Source organism: Artemia sp. Qi Xiang Cuo, chromosome 17 (assembly GCF_049724085.1).
Source record: "Artemia sp. Qi Xiang Cuo chromosome 17, ASM4972408v1, whole genome shotgun sequence".
In the NCBI taxonomy this organism is placed as follows: domain Eukaryota; kingdom Metazoa; phylum Arthropoda; class Branchiopoda; order Anostraca; family Artemiidae; genus Artemia; species Artemia sp. Qi Xiang Cuo.
The window spans coordinates 61,837,977-61,858,604 of record NC_142810.1 but is presented as its reverse complement, the minus strand read 5'-3'; the positions used below and the strand labels follow the sequence as shown (position 1 = coordinate 61,858,604).

The 20,628-nt window shown below is 32.8% G+C and overlaps 1 protein-coding gene across 1 annotated transcript in view; it reads right to left on the bottom strand.

The window, feature by feature from the left end:
* Positions 1-19,718, bottom strand: part of LOC148942438 (uncharacterized) — a 40,836-nt gene extending 21,118 nt beyond the window's left edge. Inside the window, exons 1-2 of the mRNA XM_089103326.1 lie at positions 19,499-19,718; positions 15,883-16,052 (exon numbers count right to left, since the gene is read on the bottom strand). Of these exons, the coding sequence (XP_088959452.1) occupies positions 15,883-15,925 (43 nt within the window). The 5' untranslated portion in view covers positions 15,926-16,052; positions 19,499-19,718. The remainder of the gene's footprint in view (positions 1-15,882; positions 16,053-19,498) is intronic.
* Between the last annotated feature and the right edge of the window lie 910 nt (positions 19,719-20,628).

Genomic DNA, 20,628 nt, shown 5'->3' with positions numbered 1-20,628 from the left:
CTTTCAATTTCCTATCAAAGCAACCCTCTAAAGTTTATATGAGCATCCCTTCTATAAGAACCATATATACACCAAGGCCATAGCTTACAACCTTGCCCCCGGGCCCTGTGGGGTTGTGTCGATCCCAGAGTTTTTGTTCCATGATCTTTGAACTATTTTAAAAAAAAGGCTATCTTGAAATTGTTATTGGATGCATTTGAAAAAAGGGCATGGGGGGGGAGGGCTAGTTGCCCTCCCATTACTTTTGAGTCTTATTAAGGGCACTATAACTTCTGATTTCCAATCGAATGAGCCTTTTTTGAAGTTTATACAACGTCCCCTTCCATATGAAGTGCATCTGGGAAAAACAAACAAACATTGGAGCCATACGGTTTTTTCTACAGACAACGCTTTAGCGTTCCCTCTAACTTAGAGCGCCGTCTCTTGAAGCCTTCATTATATCTCGAAAATGCAGAACGCGGACACCTTATTCGACACACCCAGAAAAGAAAATAATATTAAATTATATCAGTTTCCTGTTTTCAACTCAAAAGAAGCTTCCAACAATTTTTTTTGCTATGTAATGTTCAAACTGTCATTACTTGGTTATTTAAAAAAGAAGAAGGTTGGGATCAGAACCACTGTTAACATACATCTGATCTTGTCTAAAGTGTAGCCGCATGGGCCTTTTCTTGATAAAATTAAATTAAAATGACAGCAAATATTATATTGACGAAACTATGTTCCAAGTGTCAAAAATTCATGACTGATGTAGTGGAATACCAGGCTAACTAAAAATTTATTTTGAGAATGTCTTGTAGTTGCCTTCTCAAAATTTTCGACAAACAGCGGTAGGTCCTGTCAAAATATATGTAACTACCGAAAATTCACTGAACATGTAAAACAGATGAGAAATAATTGGTTTCAAAATTCAAGGGTCCTCTGACGAAAACATAGGTGTTGAATTACGGGTCTCAACAACAAGAGATTTTGATGATTATTATTTCTAAGTATAAATCAGATGAAAAAAATTTTTTTTTTTTAATTGTAGTATAAGTCATACAACTTTTTCCCAGAGAACTTTTTCCAGTCAGTTTTAATCTAAGTATAAGTCAGATGAAAAAACTTTTTTTTTTTAATTGTAGTTTTACTTTCAGGTGCAAGATTTTTTCCGTCATCTGAGGAACAGCTGCTTGGACTGATACCATGTTAATATTTTTTTAGGATTTGACTTGGTTGGACACAACATCTTAATTCATTTGTTACTGAATAACTTTAAAGCAGACAAAACGCATATCAATAGCATGGGTTTTTTCTAGTATTTTATTGGAAAACTTGAAAAAGAAGTGTAGATAAGGTTCTCCCCCTGCAAAATATGTTAACTAGAATTATTTGGTATATTATGAAGTACGAATCTTTTTTTTTTCTTAATATTATTCCTTATGTAGTGGACTGCTCCTAGACCTACACCCAACTAATATGTGGAAAAAGAGAATAAATAAGTAATCTATAGGGTGCAAGTCTACAAGTAGTCCAGTAGATAAGGAAACATGTTAAGAAAACAATTCTAACTTCATAATATGCAGAATAATCCTATTTAACACATTTCACTGGGGGAGAACCTTCATCTTCACTTCTTTCCTTGTATTTGTAGTTTTTCTCTCACATTTGTAAATATTTTTGTCAATTTTCTAAGTCTCGAAAATCATTTATAAACGGACACCCAAGTGCCATCTAACTAATCTAACCTACCTTAACCTAAATTTTCGTTAGGCTATTCGTCCATTAATGTTTTTGGAAGATGGCACTGGTGGTGTTTAACTAGGAATATAGATTATTTGCAAACAGAAAACGCAGTAGAATTCATGTTTATTATTCAGAATTTTTCTTATAAAAATTCTACAACAGTGAAATTAGTAAAGATAAGGGTTCTTCCCTTGCAAAATATGTTAACTAGGATTATTCTACATGGATTATTTAACATGTTTCCTTATGTACTGGACTACTCCTAGACTTGCACCATCTAATGATAAAATTTGTATTTTCTGTTTGTTTTGTATATAACCTATGCCTGCATAATAATGAGGGGGACTGGGGATGAATTGCCAAAAAGGCAAATAATACTTAGAAAAGGGCATAAAATTATGAATCTGAAAATATCTCTTGTTTTTATAGTAGGTCTGTTTCTGAAGAGCTATTAGCCTAGGCTATTCTTAACCTTTACCGATAGTTGTGCTTTTGAAGATTCATAGAGTATACATATCTTAGTTTGGGCTTTATTTGCACACAAGCAGGGGTGAATCTCCAGCATTTTCATTAGGGGGGCAAGAGGGGTCCATACCCAAATAATCAAAGGGCATGGAATATATATTTTTTCCTCAACATTATTAGGGGGAAACTACTCGCCCCCCCCCCCCAACCGATGCCCCTGCAAACACGGGAGGGGATATGTAAGGGTTAGTCAAACTGATGTACTTTTAGGAATGATACAACAAAATAGGCTATATAGAATGTCTGCAAGTATTTTCCAGAATGTTTGCTGTTTCCTTCAGGAAAGAGTAAACTAATCGCCAGATAGATAAGTGGCCCAGATGCTAGTCCCATAATGTAATTAATTATAAATCAATCATAGTCGGATCTTAGATATGTCATTCTTTAACTTCAAATGCGCGTTCATATTTGGCAGCATCTATATAAACATAATCAAAAGGTAGTGTTTTCAGTTCTGATCGCATATTAAGATTGTGTTTTCAAGACAACTTGAAAATCTGACAGCATTTTGAAAATGATTTAGGTATCACAAATATCTGAAATTCAACAGCCAGCAAACAGAAACTCATATCCTGTGATAGTTCAGCCGTTTTGATCTCAGCTTTTAAGATGGGACACAAAGTGGAACCTCAGCTGCAGGAACGCACTGTAAGACTGATGGAAGGACCCTAGTCGCCAAGGAGGATCTTTAATCCAGTACACATATATTCGAACATTTACTAATATACCCAGGCTACCTGTTAACAGGATCTGTCCAAAAAATCTTTATTCCTCTTAAAACCTGATGGATGGTAGGTTGGTAGTCACATCTGGCAGTACGCCTTTGTCTCATCCTTTGGAGAACTTACTTGAGCCTTTACCACTTAAGGATATTTTCAACTTCTAATACTGTGTTTGTTGCGTCTTTTTAGTAAAGGCATTATTAAAGAGCTAGTTTTTTCGAAAATCAACAAGTACAGGGAAATATCACCAGCCAGTTCATTTGGAAGTTTGTCAAAATTACGTTTTGCCTATACTTAGAAGCAATAATTCTTGTTCGTTTAAAGTTTCATATTAAAAAAAAAACTCTTTTTAAAAATTAATTCTTTTAAAGACAAGCCGCAGATCAGATATTTAAATCTATCAGAGGTCGGGAATTTAGCAAATAAAATCAAATTGTTTGTTTCAGGTTTTAATATGGAAAATGTCTTTTCGAATAAATTTGCATTCACTTTTTAATTGATAAAGTTTATAATTTAATTGCAAAACTAGTTTAAAATGTTTTCATCAGTAGACTAAATTGTTGAATTGTAATCTAAATTTTGGACTAGATTTGAAGATTCAGTCTAATTGTCCGATCATTTTGTGCTATAATATTGAGATGACTTAGAAAGAGAACTTTCATCTAAATACAGTAAGAAGTCCAAAACTAAAAAGAAACAACCATTGCAACAATTATATTCAGAACTGGTGTTGTCATCAACATCCCATTTTGCACGTTAAAGACCTTGTAAGTTTGAGCAAATCATTGAAACAGAGCCTGTTATGAGGCTCTGACTGCTTCCTGTATATAAAATGTTTTTCTTTTTGTAATTTTTTTTTCAGTAATTAAGACAGAGTCGGGAGTCAAGACTAAGTTCACCGCAACTTGAAATTATGCTACATTTGCACTGATTAAGAATCTAAAGCATAGTTCAACAACAAGTGAGATTTGACTATGCGTTTTAAGTTCTGTGTTAAATTGCACGGGAGTTGATTTGCGGGGAAGGTTAGTTCCAGGGGGGTTGAAATAAACAGGGGTGGTTTCGACTGAGGGCTCAATTAACAAGGTTGAGTTGAACAGGGTTGACTTCCGTAGACGCCGTTTTTACATTATATTCTCTTTGGCTAAAGGAATTACGATTTTAAACTTAAGACTTATTAAACACTAAAGGTTTTTATCCTATTTCTCCCCCTCCCTCAAAAAATCTTACCGTTCCAAAGAAAATATCTGAACTCCTCAGTCAAGGCAAAAATACTTGATATTTTAAAGACAAAAAAATTGCTCGGCTTCTCGCCCATTTTCTGGATGAAACAGTACCTCAGAAAATAAAATTGTCATATGCATTAGGGTCAACTTTCCTCAGGAAATTGCGACTTAAGCCCTAGTCTGTTAAGAAGAGAAGTTTATTGACTCGAAATCGATACAAAATAAACGGTTAACGTTAAACATGGTTTATATCTTTTGGATCAAATAATTCATGATTACAAACAATAGGTAAAGAACGACATAAAAAAACTAAATTCTATTTAAACCATTTTTTTGCAATTAATGCACCAACGAAGTATATAACTCATTAGTTTCAAGGATACACATCAAAAGCGATTAGCGAATAATTGTATTGGTTCAAAACGTATAAGTTACACTCCCCAAAAATGAGGTAGGACTTTAATGACAACTGTGCAATGAAATTCAAAACATAAGAGATCCTTAAGGCAGTTATCTATTAAGATGATTTGTTATTTTTACAAGGAAAAAAGCCCCAGGGACTATCAAACTGAAACTGAAGCCAAAGATATTTAAAACATTTAAAAAGACCAGAAAAAATATTTGCTTTTCCAAATTCTATATTTATTGAATATTGGGCAATTATATTTTAGGTTTGATACCATAAAGCTCTTCGAATACCATATGTGTTATGCTTACTACAGTCAAGAGCATGACACAAAATAAACAACACTTGAGTTAAGCATAACAAATTAACATTTACTCTGTTCTGCAGACGCTCTAGAAAAACAGACGTGAAGAGTACTTTCTCCTAAGGAATTTCATACATATGAAATAAGACTCAAAATAAAACTTAATCATAAATAAAACTTAAGTTGACATAAAGCTCACAAATATATTCTATGAATGTGTAAATACGATTTCTCCAAGAGTTAAGACAAAGCTTAGGGATAGATTACCGAATTTCACTTTCACTTTAAACTATGACAACCTTTCCTAGAGAGATTGGTTTAGTGTGCTCCTGGGTTCAAACCACAGAACCAAAACTGTTAACATTCTTACCTAATCATAATATGTTTCAGGCGATCAGCAAAAAATCATTATTTGTGTTCAGTGGGTTGACTTACGTTAGTAAAAATGATTTGTTTCTTAACATTAAATAAGATTGAAGTTTATGCTTTTAGTGAATTTAACAATAAGAAGGAGGCAACCATATAGAACAAAACATAAAAGCAACATTGAAAATACATACAATAAGTTTGACAAAGGCAACCGATTGCAAAAAGAGTGTAAAGAAAAACGACATCTGAGACCTAAGTAAAAGTTAAGCAGAAAAAGTGGAAATGAAAATAGCTTAGAGGAAACAGTTTGTAGACCTCGTCTTCGGCATTGCATCAAATTAAAATTCAAAAGCCGTATGTTTGAAGATGAGATTTTAAAGGAAAAGGCATTTCAAAGGTACTATTTCTGGTCTAATTTTTCATATGCTAAACCGAAAAATTTTTCAAGATAAATACCACTAACCTTACTAAAATTCTTAAGACCCTAATGCCTTTTTTCATATTTTAAAACATAGCTCAGATCTGCTGAAGTTTTAAAAAAGGTTTTCATATGCTGAGATAGGAAAATAATTTCACCATTATAGGGCTTTCGATAACTATGACATGAGCATACAAAAATTTGAAATTACAAAGAGCCTAAGCTTAATACATCTTTGACAAGAGAACTTTGACACTGGATATATGTATAACACCCTTACACATTGACAAAAACAAATGGTTTTCCCACAAATGTCTTTTGAGACGAGATAATTGGTAACTAAAAGTAAAACGTTCCATGTATACATCATACTTAAATGCGTAATTTTTTCAGTAAGATATCTTGAATATTGTTCACGAGTATGAGTTCTTTGATGATCAGACATGTGGGATTTTCAACCGAATGTTTTCTCACATGTACAACACTTGAAAAGTTTTTCTCTAGTGCGTTTTTTTGTGTTTAGATAGGGTTGATTTTTGGCCGAATGTTTTATCGCATTTGAAAGGTTTATTCGCATTTGATATAGTGTTGATTTTTGGCCGAATGTTTTATCGCATTTGAAAGGTTTTTCTTCAGTAAGAGTTCTCTGATGTGTAGATAAATTAGAACTTAAAGAAAAACATTTTTTACATATATAACATTCTAAAGGTTTTTCTTCAGTATGCATTCTTCGATGATAAGTTAGGTGGGATTTTTGGATGAATGTTTTACCACAAACGTCACATTTGAAAGGGTTTTCTTCAGTATGAACTCTTTGATGAGAAGATAGGCTCGATTTTTGGCAGAATGTTTCCTCACACATGGCACATTTGAAAGGTTTTTCTCCAGTATGAATTCTTTCATGATATGATAGGGTCGAGTTTTTTCTAAATATTTCCACGCACAAGTCGAATTTTAAAGGTTTTTATCCAGCGTGAATTTTTCCATGATAAGTTAGGTGGGACTTGAGTCCTAATGTTCTCTAACAAATGTCACATTTGAAGGGTTTTTCTCCAGTATGACTTTTTTGATGAGGAGATAGGTTGGATTTTTTGCTGAATGTTTTATCACAAATGTCACATTTGAAAGGTTTTTCTCCAGTGTGAGTTCGTTGATGAGAAGATAGGTTGGATGATTCGTTGAACGTTTTTTCACATATATCACATTTGAAAGGTTTTTCTCCAGTATGCCTTCTTTGATGACAAATTAAATTGGAATTAGTAGAAAAACAATTCCTGCACATATCACATACAAAAGGTTTTTCTCCATTATGTGTTCTTTGATGACGAAGTAATTTACAATTTGCAGAAAAACGTTTCCTGCATACATCACATTCGAAAGGTTTTTGTCCAGTGTAAGGTCTTGGGTTATCTAAAACAGAAATAATGTTAAGTTCACTGAAAATAAATTAGTTTTTATTTAATACTCAAATCTGCTTTTAACACTTTTACCCTTAATTAGTCACTATATATTTGGCTTTAATGAATCTTGCCTTTGGTGTCAAATTTAAAAGAGCAAATTTGAGGTATTATTCTTGTGATTCATGGAATCCTTTGTTTATCTATCTTTTTTAGATAAAGAGCAGAACAATCTTTTTTTGCAAATACAATCTCAATTTTAAATTTATTTAAAATTTATGAGTTTGTCTAATCTCAAACTCAATTTATGAGTTTGTCTAAATAGTGTCGCTACAGTATGACATCCAAGAACTGCATTAATTCAGTACTGACTAAGTGACTAAATTATTTGCAAACAACATATTAATAAATATTACTTATATCAACCATCATGGGAGGGCAACAATGCGTCTGATAAAAGAATGCTGCAATCCTTTGACTCCAAACCGATTATTCGTTCAATAAATGGCAAAGGTAAGAAGAAAAAAATCCACAGATTGAATACGATCTACATGGAAAGCACACTTAGAGAATAAACTAAATTCGACCCTTCTCCCTGACTCATCTGGGCCATCCAGTTTGTCCGTAATTCCTTACTTACATTCTGAACTAGCAAAGCGGGAGAGTTGAGGGTAGAAAAGGTACTGCCCCGGGGACTAAAAATTATGTATATTACATATCTTGTATGACTATAATATCATTAAGGTGGAAACCTTTCTATTAAAATGTATATTTGAATCCTCTGTTTTAAATGAACTAAATATATAATGTGCTTCACCCAAGGTGCTGCACAAATTAAGTTATCTCTACAAAAACATTTTCAAACCAATGTGCCTGATTAAAGACAGCTGCAATCCTTTGGCTCTCAACAAATTATTCATTGATTAAAAACAAAATAAATATACTCCCACTATAGCTTTTTCATAAAAAAAACTTCTAATAAACTACATTTCTTCATTCAGAAAATACCTATTTAATATATTTTTAAATAAGCCTATACACCCAGCTCCCGGAATCCCACTGATACACAAAAATTTCGGCTTGGTAATCATGAATTTGTCCAACGATAAGCACTCAAACGCTTGAAACAAAATACTTTGCTATTAAAGCCATCAACATAATCTCATAACAATCGAACGATTTTATTCTGTAAAATTTGCACCCTTATAAAATTCGCATAAAAATTAATTGACGACACAAACTTTGTCAGGGGTGGTCTAAACGATCAAATATATCTTAAATGCAAACAGATATCGGACAAATCTCCCTTCAGTCAAATATAGCATAAGAAACGCAGTTCTATATTTTCCAAATATCTTAGCCATAGTAGGTATCGAATGTGATTTTGTTCCTCTTTTTACCATCATGAATGTGTTAAACTATATTTTTGTGAACAATAATGACATTTCTTGTTATCGAAAAGATAATAATTAAAGGTTCTTTTTTTTCAGTAAGAGTTTTTCAATTACATGAACCAGGTAAAACTAAAATAAGATAAGAATCACTCAAATAAATAGGTAAGTGAAATATTATTTAGATTACTTAAATGATATATTCGTATTGCTTTTTTTTATTTGGCACAAAATTCAGCTCTAACAGTTTTTACCTTAATCAACTATTATAATTTTATGTTAAGGAATCTTGCTTTGGTCAAAAATTTAAAGAAGCTGATTTGGTGCATTATTCTTGTCATTCTACAAATTATTCATTCATTTACTATCATTGGCACCACAATAGGGCTGCCTAAGTAAAGAACGGTGTTGCCACAATGTATTATATATATTTTTTTTCTTGGTTTTAGACCAGGGCACTTCGTATCGAAGGAGTTGTCGTTGAAACATCGAAAAGGGCTCATTTGATTGGAAATTGGAGTGGTTTATGCCCTTTTTAATAGTCGAAAGTGATTGGATTGCAACTAACAAACCCATTAACGCCCAACATTTACCGAAATACATCCCAACAAAATTTTGAGATAGCCATTTTGTTCAGCGTAATTGATTTCCAGATGGAAATTATGTTTTCGAGGTGGGCACTCCCCCACAACCCTCAGGGCAAGGGTTGTAAGATATACCCTGGGGGCATATAAGATTTTTATACAAAGCATTGTCGTAGAAACTTCAAAAATGGCTCATTCGATTGGAAATTCAAAGGGCTAGTACCTTTTTTAATAATCGAAAGTGATTGGAGGGCAACTAACCCCCCTCTCACGCCCACCTTTTCCCCAAACACATCCAATCAAAATTTTGAGATTGCCATTTTGTTCAACGTAGTTGAAAGTTCCGAAAATTAGGTTTTTGAGGATGACAACCTCCCCACAGCCCTCAGAGCAAGGGTTATAAGTTTCTCCTAACACATCCAATCAAAATTTTTAGATATTCCTTTTGTTCAACGTAGTTTAAAGTTCTGGAAATTAGGTCTTTGAGAATGACCCCCCCCCCAAAACAAAAACCCTCAGGACAAGGGTTGTTAGTTATGCCCTGGGGGCATTTATGGTTTTCATGGAAAGTTTTGTCGTAGAAACTTCAAAAAGGGCTCATTTGATTGGAAATTAAAAGGACTGTTGCACTTTTTAATAGTCGAAAGTGAATGGAGAGCAACTAACCCCTCTCTCACGCCCACCATTTCCCCAAACACATTCAATCAAAGTTTTCAGATATCCATTTTGTTCAACATAGTTGAAAGTTCTGGAAATTATGTATTTGAGGATGACAAACCCCCGAGAATCCCCAGGGCAAAGGTTGTAAGTTATGCCCTGAGGACATATAAGGTTTTTATAGATAGCGTTGTCGTAGAAACTTCAAAAGGGGTTCATTCAACTGAAAATTGAGAGGGCTAGTGCCCTTTTAAATAGTCGAAAGTGATTGGGGGGCATTAACCCCCCTCTCATGCTCACCTTTTCTCCAAACACATCGAATATCCATTTTTAAATAGCAGATTTTATTCAACGTAGTTGAAAGATCTGGAAATTAGGTCTTTGAGGATGATACTCACCCCAGAGCCCTCAGGGCTAAGGCTGTAAATTATGCCCTGGGGGCATATAAGGTTTTTATTGAAAGCTTTTTCGTAGAAACTTGAAAAAGGGCTCATTCGATTGGAAATTTAAGGGGCTATTGCCCTTTTAAATAGTGAAAAGTGATTGGAGGGCAACTAATCCCCCTCTCACGCCCACCATTTCCCCAAACAGATCTAATCAAAATTTTTAGATAGCCATTTTTTTTAACGTACTTGAAAGTTTTGGAAATTAGGTCTTTGAAGATTACAACCCCCCCCCCCCCATAGCCCTCAGGATAATGGTTGTAAGTTATGCCCTGGGGGCATATATTGTTTTTTATAGAAAGCGTTGTTGTAGAAACTTCAAAAGGAGCTAATTTGATCGGAAATTAAAAGGGCTAGTACCCTTTTTAATATTCGAAAATTATTGAAGGACAACTATCCCCACTCTCACACCCACCATTTCCCAAAAAACATTCAATCAAAATTTTGAGATGGCCATTTTGTTTAACGTAGTTTCAAGTTCTGGAAATTAGGTCTTTGAGGATGACAACCCCCCCATAACCCTCAGGGCAAGGGTTGTAAGTTATGCCCTGAGGGCATATAAGGTTTTTATCATTGGGAATTGAGAGGGCTAGTGCCCTTATTAATAGTAGAAAGCGATAGGAAAGCAAATGCCCCCCCCCATACCCATCATTTCCCCAAACACTTCCGATCAACAATTTGATGTAGCAATTTTGTTGAACGTAGTTGAACGTAGTAAATTATGTTTTTGAGTATGACAACCCTCACAGCCCTCAGGGCTAAGGTTGTAAGTTTTGTCCTGGGGGCATATAATGTCATATAGAAAGTGTTGTCGTAAAAACTTAAAAAAGGGCTCTTTCAATTGGAAATTGAGAGGGCTATTGCCCTTCTTAACAGTCAAAAGTAATCAGAGGGAGAATCCCCCCCCCACGCCTACCATTTCCCCAAACATTTCCGATCAACATTATCATACGGTTAGTTCTATCCAAGGAGTTGAAGAGTCTGGAAAACATGTCTTTTAAGATGATAACCCTTCCCCCATATCACTCAGGACACGGGTCGTAAGTTATCTCCTTGGGGCATTTAACGTTTGTATATAAATTTTTGTCGTAGGAGCTTCAAAAAGGGCTCATTCGATTGGAAATTGAGAGGACTAGGGCCTTTTTTATTAGTCGAAAGTGATCAGAGAGCGAATGTCTCCCTCCACGCCTATCATTTCCTCCAACAGTTGCAATTAAAATTTTGATATAGCCATTTTGTTAAGCCTATCAGAAAGGTTTGGAAATTAAGTCTTTGAGGATAAAAAATCCCCCCAGCCCTCAGGGCAAGGGTTGTAAGTTGTGCCTTGGGGATATATAGGGTTTTTATAGAAAGTGTGGTCATATAAACTTCAAAGGGGGCTCATTGGAATGGTAATCAGACGCTCTAGTGCTCTTTTTAAGAGCCAAAGTGATCAGAGGGCAGCTACCCTCTCCCCCTATACACACGTCATATTGCCCCGAAATGCGTCTAATAGAAATTTTGAGATAGCCTTTCTATTCAAAATAGTCTAAATATCATATAACAAGGCTTTCGGGTTGAAACAAACCCCAGAGATTAGGAGCAAAGGTTGTAAGTTATGCCCAGGGGGTATTGAAGGTTTTTATGGAAGGGATGGTTGTTTAACTTCAGAAGAGGCTCAGTTTTTCTCCCTGAAAAAGACTATGTCAATATAAAACGAACAGAAATTAATCAAAAAAACTTTTTACACAAAATAAGTTTGTCAAAAAAAAGTAAAGAACTCCATTGAACCAAAAATGAACAAAAATATAATCAAATAATCTACCAAGCATATATAACAACGACAAATCAGTACCAATAAATAAATGAAACCCAAAACAAACAGAAATTAAAACAAGTAAAACTCAAAACGAGCAGAAATTAATCTGAGTAGGGTTCAAAACCCTATGCTTTCTAAAAGCCAGAATATAATTTTTACTTTACTGAAAAAAATTCTTTTAAATGTTTTCACTTTTATAACTTTAAGAAATCAAAAAATTATTACCATTTTAAAGAATAGAAGTCATCATATGTAGTCTAGGCCTATAGTGAACTGAGAATTAAGATTTTTCTCAGTAAAATTTTTTGAATCTTTTTCAGTAAAGCGCAGATTGTATTCTGGCTTCTAGAAAGCTTGGGGTTTAGAACCCTACTCAGATTAATTTTTTCCCGTTTTGATTTTGACTTTTTTTAATTTCTATTTGTTTTAGGTTTCAATTGCATATTAGAACGAGATTTAGGTATTGGTATGCTTGGTACCGTAGATTATCTGATTAAATTTTTGTTTATTTTTGGTTTAATGGAGTTCTTCCCTTTTTTTTTGAAAAACTTGTTTAGTGCAAAAAGTTTTATTGATTAATTATAAAAATAGGAGAAAAATTTGTTATAAGAGTATAAATTTATACTCTTATATCTATTATATCTTATGTTAATATCTATTATATCTATTATATCTATACTATTATATCTTATGTTAAAGTCAGAAATGAGTTGAATTTAGCCTCTTCTCACTACTCCTCAGAGAACTCCTGTTATGAGCCATGATCACAACCAATCCTTCATCAAATGTCTTAAAAGTGAATGGGATATGGTTAATATTCATCAGAGGTTTCTCCTAATGTAAACAAAAATGCAAACACTAAAAGGCAATGTAAGCTTATCCTCAGGTTAAAAATAGAGGTATTTGGATCTTTCTAATCCAAAAAACACAATTTATGCATTCCTTCTATATTTGGGATCCCTATTGCTCCTGATTATTAGCTTGTTTACCTTTAAGTTTAAATTCAAACCATTTAAGAGGCAACGCCATAGCGTCGCTAATAGTAAAGGCCATACGGCTTAAATGTTTTATTATTTATTTATTATTTTTTTTTTTTTTACCCAGAGGCACTTCATATGGAAGGGGTCGTCGTATAAACTTTAGATGGGGCTCATTCGATTGGAAATTGGAAGTTCTAGTGCACTTTTCAAGAGTTATAAGTGATCGGAGGGTAACTAGCCCCCCCCCCGCCCATTTTTCACAAAATAAATCCGATAAAAAATTTGAGATAGCCATCTTGTTAAAAATAGTTCAAAAGTCGTATAAAAAAAACTCCGAGGTCAACACAACCCACCAGGGCCCGGGGACAGGGGTTGTAAGTTATGCCCTGGGGGCATGTACGGTTCTTATATAAGGGATTATCGTATAAACTTCAGAGAAGGCTCATTTCACTGGAAATTGAAAGTTCTAGATCACTTTTTAGGAGTCAAACTAGCCCTCCCCCCCCTTCCGCTCTTCTTTCCCCAAATCCATCCAATAAAATTTTGAGATAGCCATTTTGTTAAAATTAGTTCAAACATCAGATAATAAAAACCCCAGGGTTTACATAACCCCCCAGGGCCCAGGGGCAAGGGCTATAAATTATCCCCTGGGGGTATATGGTTCTTATAGAAGTTCTAGTTGACTTTTAAAGAGTCAAAAGAGACCGAAGGGCAACTATCCCCCCCCTACGCCCCTTTTCCCAAAACCCACCCAATAAAAATTTGAGATAACCATTTTGTTAAAAAATAGTTCAGAAATCAGACAATATAAACTCCAGAGTCGACACAAGCCCCCAGAGATAATATAACAAAGGCTAAAGGGATAACGCAGCCCACCAAAACCTGGGGGCAAGTGCTGTAAATTACGCCCCGGGAGCATATAAAGTTTTAATGGAAGGCATGGCAGCATAAACTTCGGAGGGGGCTCATTCGATTGTAAATTGGAATTCCTAGTGCCCGTTTTAGTAGTCAAAAATGATCGTAGGGCAACTAGCCCCCCTCCCTAAGGCACCTTTTCCCCCAAAATACATCTGATCAAAATTTCGATATAGATTTTTTTGAAAATAGGGCCTAGTTTGAAGATCAAATAAAAAAAAAGTCAGGGGTCAACACAATCACAAATAAACTATCATAGCAAAAAAGAATACAACAACAAACACAAATAAACAATCATAGCAAAAAAAATACAACAACAAAGACAAATAAACAAACATAGCAAAAAAACATACAACAAGTACTAATATAAATGAATAAATTACAATAGATTACTATTACCAAATAAATGAAACCCAACACGAACCAAAATTAAATAAATAATCATAGCAAACAAGCATACAATAGGTACTAATATAAATGAATAAATAAATGTTAAAACAAGCGATACTTAAATTAAATATGCAAATCAAGCTTGAAACAAACAAAAAACAAAATAAACAAGAGTTTGGGTTTTGCCTCCTTCTCTTGCTGTAATAGTCTAAAACCTACTGCGTCATTGCCGCTTTACTGAAAATGATTTATATTACAAATATTTTCTTTTTTACTTATTAAGAAATTGAAAATAAATAAAAAAATTAGAGTAGAATTAAATTTTGAAGTGATGAGCTTTCAGCAAGTAATATCATTATATATGAAATATTCCGTTTAATTTTATTAGTTCTTTCCAAAACTTTTCAAGACAAATATAGTTTCACTATAAACAAGAGTTTGGATACTGCCCCCTTCCTTAGCTGTATAAGTCTAAAGCCTACTCTGTCATTGGTGCTTGACTGAAAACGATAATATTACAAATATTTTATTTTCTAGTTATTACTGCATTGAAAATAAAAATAAAAATTTCAGCGAAATAAAATCTTGAAACTGATTATTTTTAAACAATTTATATCATTAAATATCAAACATTTAGTTTGATTTTATTTGTACTTTCACAGACGGTTCAAGACACATAAAGTTTTCAGTAAAATGCCAATGACGCAATAGGTTTTAGACTTTTACAGTGAGAGAAGGAGGAAAAACCTAAACTCTTGTTTGTAGTGATTTTTGTTCGTTTCAAGCTTAATTTACATATTCAATTTAAGTTTCATCCATTTTAAGATTTATTTATTCATTTGTACGAGTACTTATTGTATGTTTGTGTACTATAACTGTTTATTTAGTTTCTTTTCGTTTTCGGACTCATTTATTCTTTTATAGTTATTTCTTGTAATTTATTCATTTATATTAGTAGCCTACTTGTTGTAATTTTTTTGGCTTTGGTTCCTTATTTAATTTCTGTTCGTTTTAGGTTTAATTTATTCTTTAGTAGGAATTTCTTGTAATTTATTCAATTAATATTAGTACTTGTTGTATGATTTTTTTTTATTGTTTATTTAATTTCTGTTCGTTTTGGGTTTCATTTATTCTTTAATAGTATTTTTTTGTCGTTTCTAGTTTGAATTTTATCAGGTATTTGTATCTGCTGATTTTAAGTTTAATATGGCGTTTACTTTTCTTTAAAAAATTTCTTTTTCGGAATTTTTTTTAATATAATTTTCAAGGAAATGGGGATATTCTTTCAATCCCTCTTAAAAATACAATAAAAATTTAACGGGGAAAAAATATCATTAAAATTGATGATTAGTTCATTATTCAGAAGGTAATCATTTATCAATTCACACAGAGGCAACAAAATTAGTTCATTACTCAGAAGGTAATCATTTATCAATTCACACAGAGGCAACAAAAAGCCATGATTAATAGGATTTTAGTTAAAAAAAATAATTTATAGGTTTTACACTTTGTTTTGAGTATTTTTTTTAATAAAAGTAGCAGAAAATAAACAAAATAGTGTATTTGTCCTACATTAAAAAAAAGTAACAGAATGTAAAACATATTGGCTTAATCAACTGAAAAATCAATTACCTTGCTTCTTAGCAGTGATCCCAAAGATGTTGGGACTGTCCATCTTTCACTAATTGAGGCAAATATACGGTCAGCTTCACTTGGCTGCCCTGGACGTTAAAAATCTACAAAAACTGAATAATCAATGAATTTGACCGCCATATTTTCAAAGCGTACAAGGGGGACGTAACCTAGAAAATAGTTTTGAGAGATTGGCATTCTTAATAAAGACATTTGACCGAAATTTTGGATATTTGTTCAGAATAGTCTAAAGATTTTGATCGCCATATTTTCAAAGTGTACAAGGAGGACGTAACCTAGAAAATAGTTTTGAGAGATAGGCATTCTTAAAAAGGCTATTTGACAGAAATTTTGGATATTTGCTCAAAATAGTCTAAAGATCAAACAATTATAAAGGACTCCTTAAAGATAGCACTTGGATTTCCAAAAGCAAAGTAATGTACGGTAGCTCTGAAGCGTCTGTTCCCTCTCCAAAACTCAATGCATCTTGAGTGGGCGTTTTCATCCTATGCATTTATCAAGAACAAACGTAGAAATAAACTTCACGCAACTTCAGACTCAAGACTCTATTTTCATCTTTTAGTCTGAATTTTAAAAAGCTCAGCTGAAATATTCAAGCTCAATGCTCAACTGAGAAGCATAAAGTTTTCTGTTCACAAACCTGTATAAATTGTTAAAAATCATATGCAATATTCTCTATTACTTTGAAAGTATTTTAAAAATAAGTTTTGGATTGAATTTTACTCACAACAATAACCTACAAAACGTTCTTTTTCTTTTACTGTTAGTTGAAAAAGAATTTCAGTTAGATTAAGTATTTTTTTCTGAAATAATAAATATACTAATTTTTCATATATGATTAATATCTAATGTGGGTCTTCATAGTTCAGTCTTTATTAAGACGTTGAAAAATAAATCAAACTAATTTATTAAAAATATCATTGGTGGTTAATAGTATTATGTGGGAAAGTGTGCTCCATGATGAAAATCTTTGTTAAAAGGCATAAGATTTAAAAAAGGCTAAAAACTACTGCTCTAAAGAAAGGTTCTTTCATGTACTGAATACATTATTTGAATTTCATTACAGCCACTTTCCTTTTTGGTGGTGTTTCCCCCTTATTCCAAAATTAGGCAGATATTTCAGGCTCTTTGCTTAAGATGTGTTTTAATTTAATAAATATAATTGTAACTTTATTTAATGAATTAAGGTTATAATATAATAATTATTAATATAAGGAAATTGGATTTAATTAATTATTAATACAATTTTTTAAAATGAAATTACTAACAAGAATTTAATTTACTGAATTTAATATATTTGGAATTAGGAAAAAATATTTCAACAATTAAAATGTCCTAAGTGTTATGAAGATTTCTTTTTTAAATTCTTGGTTACTACTTCCTGGGCTTGTCTTTACTTATAACTTATCAACTTTTTTTTTTGAAACCTTTTAAGAATCCTTTGATTCTTATGCACCATTTGTACTATTCTTAAAAGCCATGCAATGTGTGCCAAGTAGTGTTTTTACATTTTACCCAGCTAAGTAATGGAATTCATTTGGTATATTCAAAAGCTTCTATGAAAAATGAACTAACTATCTGTTATTTTCATTCACAAAAATGTAGTGCGGTAAGGGGGATGATTTTTTCAAAAGCTAGTAATGCAAATTATTTTTCATTTTATTCCATGAAAATACCAAAAAGCATTATTTTCCAATGAAATTTCCTGAAAGTGTTTCAATCAAAATTTAAAGGGAGATAAATTCTTCCACCAATTGACGCCCTGGAAAGACGGAAGACTCCCTTTGTTCTATAAAAGAAAAATCTCTAGAATTTCATCTGCAAGTGAGATTAAGCAAAAAGAAAGTTTTCCAAAATATTCGAAATTTTGGTTTAGACATCACCTGAATTATTCTTGGTTCAGAATAAAAATAAGAACCATATAGATAGAAGTTTAAATATAATTTTTAGGAGACAAACCTTAAAATAAGCACTAGACTAGAAGACAATCTTTCTTGAATAAAAGTGAAATGATAACTAAATAAAAAAATCCATATTGAATGACCAATTAGACATTCATTTTTTTTTCATGATAAAGATTTTTGAATGATGGTTGATTATCCAACTTGATCTAATCAGATATCCAATTAGGTTATAGAATATGATTTTGTACAGGAAAATACAAAATCTTGGAAATAACCAGCTTATTACAAATACAGCAGTAATAAATTTCAATTGTATTAAGAGCTATTCTGGTCTGAAACAATTTAAAAATAAGTTTTGAGTTTCATGCCAGTTGCTTAACTCTGAAAACTTGCATGAGCCCTATAATAAAGATATTATAAAAAATAAAGAGAACTAGGTTATCAAAAATATGTGAAGCCAAGGTTACATCAGAACTGACAGGCCTTTGGCCCAGCTTTGGTAAAGAGTTAAGTAAATATTTCTACATAGTAATATATCAAAATTAACCACTGTATATATATATCAATAGTAATGTATATATATATATATATATATATATATATATATATATATATATATATATATATATATATATATATATATATATATATATATATATATATATAAATATATATATATATATATATATATATATATATATATATATATATATATATATATATATATATATATATATATATATATATATATATATATATATATATATATATATATATATATATATATATATATATATATATATATGTATATGTATATATACATATATACCAAGAATACACCACTACCCAAGTCTAGTAATTATAAATCAGAACTATTTTCATCCTGATAAGGCAAATAGTCACTGTCATTATCAGATTCCTCCATCTTACTTCCTAAGTAGGGCCTACCAGCATCCTCTAACACGAATCAAATATTTATCATACAGAAAAATAAAACCACCCCTTTATATTCCGATAATGATAGGAGTATTCAGAAATGTAGCAAAACACTGAGAAAAAATATCAGTCTACCAGCATAAAAATATATGCAGCGCTTGAACAGTGAAATCGTGTTGTAGCAATGTAAATGAACCTAAACAATTGCGAGCATATCCAAATAGATATGTAGAATTAAACAAGTAGCTATTGCACGTGTAAACTGCAGAATACCTGGTTATAGGGCTAAATTTGGAAAAACAAATAGGTGGCCAAAGGGTTTATTGAAGATTAGTTTTTAGACAACCCCTCTCCCAGTTGCTGGTCTATCCCTTCAATATATAAGAAAAACTACAAAACAGGCTAAATTTGTAAGCATAAAAATGAAGAATGGGGCTAATTTTATCCATTTTGTAAATGAAAAAACTCTTTTTTGTTTAAATATCAGGAACCATATGGGAGCCTTTTTTAGCCCTTTTAGACTGCATCCCCTTTCTTGGCTATACTTCTATAAAAAGCATGAAACTTGGACAGGAATGTAAAGTCCTGTTTTTTTTCTGCATTCATTGCCATATTGACTGCCCTTTTCCGCATCATCTTACTGATTTTACTCTTCTTCTCTGTTTTGCTTTTACACTTTCTGTCTTTTGGTGGAGCTCCTTTTTTCTTTTCATTTGCAGTTTGTTCTTTTTTCATCCTTAAGATATTGCACATACCTCATTTGGCTCCTTTGCATTGTCTGATTAAGTCTTGGTAGGGTTTCATCAACTGCATGCTTAGCAATCATATCCTAGACCAGGCACAATGCTATATCATTCACCTTTCCTTTAGGTTTTCCACTTGCATGTTCTTGTTCACTGAGTATTTTCCCTCCACTGTGGATTGTCCATGAGACAGAGTTCGAAGACATTTGATTATGTCCCATAATGCTGCATACTCTATTCTACCACTGATGAATCTCTCTAAGGATTATTCTAGCCTGCGATTATATAAATAATCTTGGAATTCTTCCCTGAGGTTTGCAGTTGCATGTAGTGTCGGGCGATACTAGATATCGATATTGATATATCGCACCAAATATCGATACCTAGATATCGACATCGAAAACGATATTATTTCGGCTTTTTCTGGTATCTACCGGTGAAAGTCCAGCACAAAATATCCAACATAAAAATTTGTTTTCCAAATGGCCGCGAAAAGGAATAATGTATTCAATCCACTAACTCATGTATGCTGATACACAGCATGCACAGGTGTATCCATAAGTTGACAAAGGCCTGTTCTTAAACTACGTTTAGTGCGGGTGGACTCTAAAATGTTGCTGAGAACCTCCAAAAGCATTGGCTACATAAAATTTATTCTAAGCTTACAGGCCTTGCTCAGATCACACTCCATGTCAGGTCACGATTGCAACATACCTCCATTCAGGTTTTAGAAATTGTGTATTAACTGCGACAATCATCTCCAAGTTGAGAGTAAAATAGCAAGATACATGGATTGGGCCTTACTGGAATCAGTATCAACAGAACCAAGTGCCCTCACAGTCCCTGTGATTCAACCACTACAGAAACCAGCCAGTTTGTGGGAAGCAGATGACACAGTTTCAGTAGTCAATGCAAAGCAGGCTTCGTCAGAAGCTACATCTATTACGACTCTACAGATTTTCAGTGGGGAGTCTTTAGTTCAAAGAAAAACTGATCCACTCAAGTCGTGGAAGTCTTGTAATATGGGTCTCAGAAATACCTATACAAACAGAACATAAAATTAGTGTCCACGTCCGCCACCAATGTCCTTTCTGAAAGTAGATTCCAAGCCAGATCAGTTAATAAAACAGTTACGGTACCAA